Genomic DNA, 10,255 nt, shown 5'->3' with positions numbered 1-10,255 from the left:
GCGCTGGGCGGCGGCTCTGCGCTGCATGGGGCGGGCCGCGTTCTGCAGCACCGGCGGACAAATTCCCTTGAGTTATCTCACTTTCGTCCTGGTTTTGCTTACAAACGCTTCTCTGTCAACAAACAAGTGTTTCCACGCACCTCACTTTGTGCGCTTTGCCTTCCAGCAGCCCGCCCCACGCTTATCGTTGCCTTCTCGGACGCAGGGGATGTCCAATAAATGAGCTCCCGTTCAGCACAGGCCCTGCATGCGGGAGGTGCTGCTCATCTCTGTGCTCATTCCCATGAAGCAGCTGGAGTGCTGCGGCCAGCCCTCGACACGAGGCACAGCCAGGGGAGGTGCACAGGGAGCTGCCGAAGGTCTGACGAGACCTGCAGCTCCTGTTTTAAACTAGGCTTGTCTCAACAAGCCAGCTGCTACCTCTGCAGTACACAAACCTAGTTTAAAATGACTCGCTCCGTGTGCCAGGCTTCCTCTTGCTTCAGAAGCAGGCAATTCCCAAGTTGGCCGAGACACGTATTTCTCATAGCTATTTCCATTTTGGAACAAGCTTTAGGTTTTTTGTTCCTTTTTATTTTCTTTTAGATGCTTGCTTGTTGCAGCAAATGAATTTGCTTTTAGGCAGCGTAGGCCTTTTGCCAGAGTACAGCGATGCCAGCAGGAGGGCATCAGTGGGTATCAAAAGAGCATTGGAATTCCTGCTTTTACACATCTTGCTGTAAGGCTTAATTTCTTTGGTACTGGATTAAATGGTTCCACAGTCCTCAGAGGACCGTGTAAATTATTTTCCTTGCTTGTTAGTCAATAGTATTCCCAAATCTGTGTAACTAAGAGGTCTGTGTGCCTCGTGGACAAGACAACAGCCTCCCTACTGTGACAGCCAGGTTGGGTTCACGCCTGGCACATTTCTACTCATGCTGCTGGGGTATTACTGGTCCCTGCAGGGAGCAAGGGCTGACCCAGGTATCTCATGCAGGAGAGCTAGGGGCAGGCAGAGTCTTTATCCAGAGCTGCTTGGGGGCTTCATGCTTGCCCAACACTCAGCCATCTCCTGGACAGATAACTTGTTAGCAAGTGTCTGAGTAGCCCAGGGAATGCCTTCAAAAGCTATTGTTAAGGATGAATGTTATGTAGCCATAGGGTTGTGGAGGGCCGCATGAACATTCCTGCAGACATTTGGCTCACAAGATCTGATTTTTGTGCTGAATGTGTTCTTAAGAAGCTTTGCTTTCCTGCAGGAGTCTTGTTGCATTCCAGCTTAGACCCGCATTACCTTAGAAACATGTGTTTCAACACAGGAATGGGCACTTTTCAAAATTTCTGCCCCCCTAGTGGCTGCCGTGCTTCCTGTTCTTTCAAAAGCATGGCTGGGATTGCCTTTCTCAGTGGAGATTGCCTGTTCTGCCTGCCTGGCTTATACCAGGAGCGAATTTCATGGTGGCTGGGAGAAGGTGATGATTTCCTCTGGCTGAAAGGTGAGGAAATAACTTCCAGGAAAGCAGAAGATGCTTTTTCTTGTCTTTCTATGACAGCTCTCCTCTTCTTTCCTTGTCTAGTTGGAATCTTTCATATTGTCAGGAAAAAAAGCCGAATGGTTTTGTTTCTCTTCCCCATGTCCTCCCCTCAGAAGAGAGATCACGTAATGCAAAATAAAATAAAAAAACTTGAGTCAGGCTGGCAAGATCTGCCTACAAGTGGCATGCAAATAGCACTGTTCTTCTTGCTGGTTTATGGTGTGTAAATAATGGCCTCTTACACAACAGCAGTAAAAATAAAAAAGGCAGTTATGTTTCCTATCATGCTTCAGATCTGAACCAAAGCTTTGGGCTTTTTCAGATGTGTAGACTGCCTTGTCTAAGTGTGGGTGTCTGTCTAGCTGCTGCTAGTGGGGGAAGTGGGCCAGCTTTGGACTTCGGAGGGCACTGCTATGGTTGTGCTGGCCTGGTCTACAGGGTGAAGTCGCAGCAGCTGCTCCACGTGTTGCCTCCTTCCTTGCTCTGGAAAGCAGAAGTGCTAGTATCAAATGGGCTTTCTTGAGTGTTCTGCTAACAGATGAGAAGCAAAGCAGCATTTAAGACCCATACGTCTGTAACTACCCATGTTTTCAGGCATTTTGCTGACCACAGCTGGCAGCTTTAGCTGACACCTTCTCAAGCCTGCTATGGAATTGATGTTCTCCCAGCAGGCCTCTCTGCTTGCTGGTGCCCAGTGCTAGCTGAGCTTAGTTCTCCCTTCAGGTCTCAGCCCTGGCAACATCCCAGGGCGCTGCGTGGCAGTGTAAGGAATGGCTTTGCATATTCTCCTATCCTGGAACAGTCAGGTGATAATGGTTCTAACTGAAAACTTGTGCTGTGACACATTGGTGAGTCAGATGAAAGTGCCACAGTCACACAAACGGTTCTGGCAGTGGAAGGGGATTTGGAAGGTGGCTGGGAGGGATGGTGTGCCAGGGCTGGGGGAAACAAGATGCTTGCTCAAGAAACCCAGAACCAAATATGTGGCAGTGGTGTGACTGGTAAACATGGGCGCACAGTGTTCTCCAGATCTCTGCCTTTGCAATTAAACCAGGCGTGCTTCACTATGTTCTTGGTGTCAATTCTGGAAAAATTGATGGTGCTTTTCCAAGAGGGAAAAGTTTCCACTTGAGTAGCAGTGGATAGTCCATGCTGATGTATACAATGTGTGCACGTGGTTCCCAAACAAAATGAGGCAAGAACTGGTTCTTGAAATGCCTGAGCTTTCCTGCAGCATGTAATGTTTCTACAGAAACATTACAAAGAAAGTCTGCAGCATAAAATTGGCATGCACTTAAAAGCAGGTTTAATCTGTCAAGCTCCTTGTGAGACAAACTAAGTCATTAAAGCTGTCTGTCTTTACTGCTGATGTAGGAGCAAAAACTTCTAGGTGAAGTATTTTAAATATTCAGAAAAGATGCTGGTGTTCACAACAATCTCTAATGATCTCCAATGCAATTTGCATTGGATTTTTATTCCTATGCAGGCTTGCTGCAAATCAATCTATTGAGGATCTGATAGGCGTCTCACTTGAAATCTCTTTCTGTACACAGGGATTTCTTGGAGGAAAATTTTGGATTATTCTTCAGCCTTACCCCTCCATGTTATCACCCTATTCAGATGAAATTCCAGCTGCAGAGTACTTTGTGATGAAGGCAAACTATTGGAAGCTGTTAGCGGAGCCAGCTGGAGCCAGCCCCTGCAGTCTGAGGCCTGTGAGACAGAAGGCTCTCTCTTCAGCTGTGCTATTTGGGGACAGCATTCTGCTCTCACAGGGCTTCTGCAGTGCTTTGCACTTGAGGCAGGAACGATGGCTTTGTGAAGGGAATAAGAGCTGCTGTGTTACTGCAGTGCATGCTGACAAGGCATTTAATGCAACCATTACCTCATGTGCCTACAGCAGTCTATATGAAAATACAATGGGGTACTGGTGTGAGGGCTGTGGAATAACGTAGGCGGAGGTGCAGCCCACAAGGCATGCTGCTTTGGCCATAGTTGTGTGGAAGTATGGGGGGAGAACTCATTTTTTGCTAAATCCCTTGGGGGAAATTTGCACGTTTAGGGAGACGTGCAGGCAAGAATATGCAGCCCTGTCATCATTTTTTCCATCTGATAACAAGGCGGCTTACCTCCTTGTTGCTGCCTTGATGAGGTTAGCTGGCCCTGACACCCATGGGAACAGCCTGGCTATTTGCCTGCCTCTTGTGTCCTGAGAATGGTTTTAAATCGTTGCATATATGCAGGGGTTGCTCTGTCCTATGCTATAAAATGCAGCCAGCTGATGGCCTTGTGTCCCACCAGTACCTGCCATGCACACAGCTCAGCCACCCATGTGTGTGTCCTGAGTTGGATAATTGCTTTCCTATTGAAAAAGGAGCAGAAGCAAGCTATCTGTCCTCAGCTATGCAGCATTCTGGCCACCATGCCTGAAAAAATAATGAATGTGCTGTATTAAATCCTCTGAGCAGTGTAATACTGGGCCAGAGAGAATCTGGGTGAACAAATAAATGCTTATTCTGTCATTACTGGCAGGTGGAGGCTCCTCAGCAGCTGTTTTTCAGGACAAGTCAGCAGAGACATGGTTAAATTACCACTTGAGAACATGTACTTAGGAGTGTGGCATTTCTCTATGTTCCAGTGGCTTTCACAGTCATCCTGTTGCTGCCCTACCCTGAGTGGCCGTGGCCAAGTTACAGCAAAAGCTACCTAGGGTTGAGGTTTTTCCTTTTTAGGTATGTTTAGAGAAGCCATCATAACTGGTACAAGCCTGGAGGTGGAGAGGGAGTCCTTTTGGTGCAGGAGTATGCTGCCTTCTTGGAAGCAGCTGTGCTGGGATTTTATGGGTTCATTTCAACCCCACACTGTGATACAGCTGTCATGTTTTCTCAGTGAAGGAATCTATGCTGTCCCTAGCAGGTCAACATCTGCTGGTATCAACATCTGAATGGATTCAGAGGTTGTATAGTAGTTATGAAGAAGAGTTGCACCAGCTAATAACACTTTACTTTGGAAAGTCAAGAAAAAAAAAAAATCCAGTTCTTAGTGATGCCCCTTCAGCCTCTGGTCAGTCCCAGTGGTCAGCTGCAGATTAACAGTGAATTCGAGTTTCCAGACTGAGTACTCTCAACGTTTTTGGAATCTGAAGCAACTTGCCAGCCGTGTTCAATTCCTTTATAAGGAAATAACTTGTCTCCCAACTTGGAGAAATGTTTCTGGCTGTGCATCTTCTCCTGGCTGCACAGTTTGCGTCTACTTGCAGCTCCATTGCTGATGCTTTCTTCTGGCTCTCTGCTGAGTTGTAATGCCTTCTTTCAGAGTTAACTTCTTGGTAACAGGAGTCGATACAGAGGGACTAGTGATCTTGGAGCAAAGATCAAGAGTTGATAAAGGTGGAGATGGTTGATACCAACTCCTTTTATGGCGTTACTAGGCTGTACTGGGTCAGATTTTGTGCATCTTCTGTGTAAACTCCTAAGCTTTTTGCAGGTTTAAAAGCTGAGACTTAAATCTCTTGTCAGCTGCTGAGGTACCATCAGCTTGAAAGACGGATCTCATAGAAAGGAGGGGAAGAAATGGCAGTCTGGTGTTTGCAGTGGATTAGCCCGTAGTGAATGATGCAATAGTTCTAGTTGCTGTGCTGTTTGCATCATTAGGGCAACCCTGCATTATTTCTAGTCCTCCCAGAGAGCTCTCGCCCACACCAAGCACAGTGATGCACAGACAGGAAGAAATACATTTATTTCTCATTAATTCCCAGCCATGCTGTTACAGAGGTGCAGTCCACTGTATGAAGGAGGTGATGTAGGAATGCGTCAGTTTGCACTGATGTTTGCTTGTATTTATCCTGGAATAAGCTTTCTCTGCTTACTTTCCTTATGCTGCTGGAGACATGCAAAAGGGTGGCTGCCTGCCAGGCAGCTGAGGCATAGCGACTTCCTCCTGTTCTGTGGGCCTCCTCTTCTTCCAGAGCAATGCAAGGGATTTGAGGTAGATTACCCCCAAACAGACAATCTGTGCATTGTAAATTCTGAGGGTCCCTTTGTGTTTGAGTAAGCTCCTAAAGAGCTCTGTTCTCTGTGCGGGAGGAAAGCCTCCATGTCACATTGATGGCTGTATAGCATTGGCATCCAGAGCTCTCTGGTGGGGGAAAGAAGAAGGGAAAAAATGGCATGTGCATTGGTCAGGGCTTTGAAAAGAATATATATGTTAAAAGTAGTAGCTGTCCAATCCATAATGACTCTTAAGGACAGGAAAGTTAGCACTATGCAGTTGACCTTCACCACGGATTTCCCTCGCATTCCAGCTGAACTCTGCTATTTGCTTATACCTCGAGAGAGTGCTGTGATTTGGTGTCATCTGTCTCCATCCTCCCCACAAAATGAACCCATCGGGCACACTTCTGTGGGCTGAGCTGAAGGGAAACCAAAACAAGGAACAACCTTCAGAGTTTTTCAGTTGGTACCTCTCACATGATGCTGTACCTGCCTGCATAGTAGTGCTGACTGTGCTGAAAATGATGACGTGTGGCAGTTTACACAAAGGGAGGAGGGTGACTTTCCTTCCAGTGCGTGACTTACAGTATCTGAGGATAAGGTCGCTTTTGGAAGCCCCAAAAGCAGCAGGGGGAGACGCAATATTAGGAAGGAATCTCACTGTTTACATGGCACGTTGCAGTTTGAGCAGAATGAGTGTTGGACAGGCTTTGATCTGCTGTTTACTGCTCTGACCATGAAGTTTTTCCAGCAGTGTGACTCCCTGGATTTGCAGTGTTCTCTTATTCTAGAGCTGTCTTTAACCTCTCAAACTTCATTTCATTCTGAGTGTAAAACAACTCAGATATAAATACTGTCTGTTACTGCTGAGTAACCACAATTTCTCACCAAGCTTCCAGGAGGGGGGAAAAAAAAAGATGGGATGGGGATGAAGAAATCCTTTTAAAGGCAGCTTGTTTTAAAAACGAAGAGGAATTGCTGGGAAGTTGAGAATTTTTACAGTTGGACTTGCAAGCTCTGCCTTTAAAACACTGAATTGAGAACACCTTCAGAAGGTTGGTTTGTTCATGGCTGAGAACTGTATTCCCGTGCCCCACTGTATCTCTCCTGACTTCTAAGCCAAACCCAGTTGATAAGCGTGGGTTTGACAGCATTGTACCTCTGTTCCTAAAGCTGATGGCAGATAGGCTGAAAATGGCCAGGAGACTGAGTAGAAGTGATCCTTGTTAATTTAGTTGTCTGCCTGTCCCGAGATGGCTAATGCAGCCAAGCTGCTGCAGCATCAAAGGATTTGCCACAACTGAATCTCAGAGGACAAGGGGTGGACATAAATGTGAAACTACCCTACCAACACTGCTCTAATCTAAGAAGGATTGTGCCTTGTTCAGAATAATTTTGGTTTGGCAACTTACTGTAGGCGGCATAGAGGCTCCAGATTCTTTACTTGAGAAGGGCCTGCAGCTCTCCTGTCTAGACTCTGGGGCTGTCAGTGACTGTTGCGTGTATTGCTCATCTTCTAGCCTCAGTTTGGAGGCAGCACAGTAATGTAGTTGTGAAAATACTCAGTGGTAACCCTAAAGGTCTTTGTTCTCATCTTTGCAGGCGTCTGGAGTACAAGTTGCCGATGAGGTTTGCCGTATCTTCTATGACATGAAAGTGCGGAAATGCTCTACGCCTGAGGAAGTGAAGAAGAGGAAGAAGGCTGTCATCTTCTGCCTCAGTCCAGACAAAAAGTGCATTATCGTGGAAGAAGGCAAAGAGATTCTAGTGGGAGATGTTGGTGTGACGGTTACTGACCCTTTCAAGCACTTTGTGCAGATGCTTCCCGAGAAGGATTGCCGTTATGCCTTGTATGATGCAAGTTTTGAGACCAAGGAATCCAAAAAAGAAGAGCTGATGTTCTTCTTGTGGTAAGCACTCTTCACAACTCGCCTGTTCCTAGCATGAGACTCAAGCTGTGCTGAGGTCTGTGAGCATTTGTTTTGTCTATGGAAGGCTTAAAATGTGCCGGACAGCATGGTACTTGTATTATGAGTCATTAGAATTTCCTTTGTTTATAATCAGTGGGATGGTGTTTGTCTTAGTGCAATTAGCAGCGTTTATTATCCAGCAATATCTTCTTGTATTCCACTAGGGCACCAGAACAAGCACCTCTCAAAAGTAAGATGATCTATGCAAGCTCCAAGGATGCAATCAAAAAGAAGTTCCAAGGTATGTAGTGCAGCTAACACTTCTAAATGCCATCTGAAACACACTGCAAGGCTTAACCATTTGCTAATTGGCTTTTTTTTTTTTTTTGAGATGCTAGTGAGATGAGAATTTCACTGGGTGAAATACCTTGTGACAGAGCTAAAAGAAGCTCGGGCTGAAGCCAAACTTAAAATGTCTGACTCTAGGCTTTAGAGGCACTAGGACTGTGCTCAGAACTGGAGCAGGCTTGGCAGTGTACAAGAGTAATACCATACAGAGTAATTTGTTTACGTCATGCAGCCTATAAACATCACATTCTTGTTAACAATGACCTGTATTTTGTGTCGCACTGTCTCTGTGGCAGAGGACTTTCAGCCCTGTATCTATTGAACTGCAGAATCAAGTAACCATAACTGTGCAGTACTAGTAAATAACGATTGGCTTGATTTAGAGATGCAATTGTGATTACTCATTTCAAAGGCAATGCATCTCTGAGTGGAGAAGCAAAGTGATGTTCATCTTGTGAGGCGCCAGTGACCAAAGAGTTACCTTGCTGCAGCATTCTGAAATTTCATTCTGAATAAATGATTGTGATGGCTCCCAGCCCGATAGCAGTGCCCCCTCCAGCTCGTAGTGCCATGCTGGTCTGGAGTTCTGCAGTGTGTAGTACTGATGGGAGCAGTGCACGGCAGTGCCATTCTTCACAGTACAGCTCACCAATGAATTGGAGCTGGTCAGGGATAACGTACTGTGCTGCACGTGTGAGGGCTGAAAAAGAAATACCGCTTTCTCTACTTCCCTCAACATGAGGCACAGTTGAGTCTGGCTTCCTTACCTCCAGAACAGAAACCACTCCTAATTCTGTGTACCAGCTGAATCTCTACAGCCGGTACTGCTTTGATTGTCAGCCATCTCAGTGCTTGTGTTGCAGCAGCTCCCTCAGTTGACATATTCAGGGTAACAGTAGAAATGAGACTTTCACTCACAGGTTGATTTGCCACGGGAAGCTGACAGTCTGAGCACTGATAGTAGTGGAAAGCTTCTCCCTGATACACGTATTGATTTGTGATGTGTAGCCAGATGTCTCCTGTGATACATCAAGGGGGAATAAACCCAAATTCCTTAGTTTTCCTTAGTGAAGGTGGGACTTGACAGCTTGAGTGACCAGACTGCCTCTTCTAATATTACTACTAACTGTGCTTCTCTGGTTGATTACTAGCATATTGAAATATTGCATTATTGAGTGTTTTGCATCTTTTTTTTAGGCATAAAGCATGAATGCCAAGCAAATGGGCCAGAGGACCTCAATCGAGCTTGTATTGCTGAGAAGCTAGGAGGCTCCCTAGTCGTAGCTTTTGAAGGAAGTCCTGTGTAGATGTCATACAGTGCCACAACTCTACAAGCATTCCATGTTTTAATATATCAGTTATGTAAAGCAACCATTCTAGGCAAGGGTTTCACTAACTGTAGGGAAGCTGTCTTGTAGAATAAAGTAGATTTTGGAGATGTAGCTCGTATGTACAAATGACCTTAAATAAATCAAATTAAGGATTTATCTTGGTGTATTAATATTCACATTGGTTGTCTATCCCAGTACTATCCCCAATGAATTAACACTAAAGGTCTCCAAAAATTCTGATTCAGCAGTGTATCATGGGATGAAGGGGGTGGGGAATTATGAGAACAATCCGGTTCCTGTTCTTTTCTAAATTAAAATGAGAAAAATCATCAGTCGTTCTGAGGCTACTGGCCAAATTGCCAAACTAAAAACTTTCCCTTGAATCATTTAATGCAAGACTTAAAACCTGTAGTTAAAGTTAGGCACCTAAACAGAGCTAAATTCTTAGTGCTTGCAGTTGCACAGGATTACTAATAAGGGTTAATTAGGAGGTTAAAACAGAGATTGAAGTAGGCACACTTTCCTGGAGAAAGTCCTAATCATTCTTGTAAACTCTCAGTGCAGTAATCTTTAAAGGTTTGCTTGTTCCTACAGGTTAACATTGGTTATGAAGTGTCTTGATCTCCTCCAAGTCTGAACGATTCTATTAAAATTGCTTTTCCTTTGGCATAGGTTAATTTAGAACTACCTTTTTTCCACTAACACGCTTCCTAGCGGATCAGATGCTTCTGAGGCTTTGACAAGTGCAGATTCTTCCATCGGAGCTCTCCAGTTATGGGTAGTACAATGAGAAAGAACCACTTGGAAAAACAGCAAAAGATTACAAGTGGCGTTCTCAGCCCTAGTCTTTGGTCACTTGGTCCATTTGTCCATAATTATTATTGATTTAACTTAGTAGAACCAATCAGCCTGACTAATATGGCTTGATCTGGGCTTTTTGTCTGTTAGCTTCTCTAATTCTGTAGAAATGCATGGAAATATCACCTACTAGAAAGTCTGACCTGAAATGCCTTTTGTATGGGGGGGTAGAGAACATTCCTGTGCCAGCTACAGAGATCTTAAAAGCTTCCATGTTTCACCAGTGGTTAATTAAAGCTGTTTCCTTTGTGTAATGTGTACATGGAAGTTGCATAGAGTTTTCCTGTATGTCTGTAGAGGAA

General features: G+C 45.1%; 1 protein-coding gene across 1 annotated transcript; it reads left to right on the top strand.

The window, feature by feature from the left end:
* Positions 1-7,089: 7,089 nt before the first annotated feature.
* DSTN (destrin, actin depolymerizing factor) lies at positions 7,090-10,255 on the top strand. Its single transcript, XM_010706568.3, has 3 exons — positions 7,090-7,416; positions 7,641-7,717; positions 8,962-10,255. Exons 1-3 carry the CDS (start codon positions 7,157-7,159, stop codon positions 9,069-9,071), a joined length of 447 nt encoding a protein of 148 aa, XP_010704870.1. The 5' UTR covers positions 7,090-7,156; the 3' UTR covers positions 9,072-10,255.

The sequence above is a fragment of the Meleagris gallopavo genome, chromosome 2, assembly GCF_000146605.3.
Source record: "Meleagris gallopavo isolate NT-WF06-2002-E0010 breed Aviagen turkey brand Nicholas breeding stock chromosome 2, Turkey_5.1, whole genome shotgun sequence".
Classification (NCBI taxonomy): Eukaryota; Metazoa; Chordata; class Aves; order Galliformes; family Phasianidae; genus Meleagris; species Meleagris gallopavo.
This window is presented reverse-complemented; position numbering and strand designations above follow the sequence as displayed.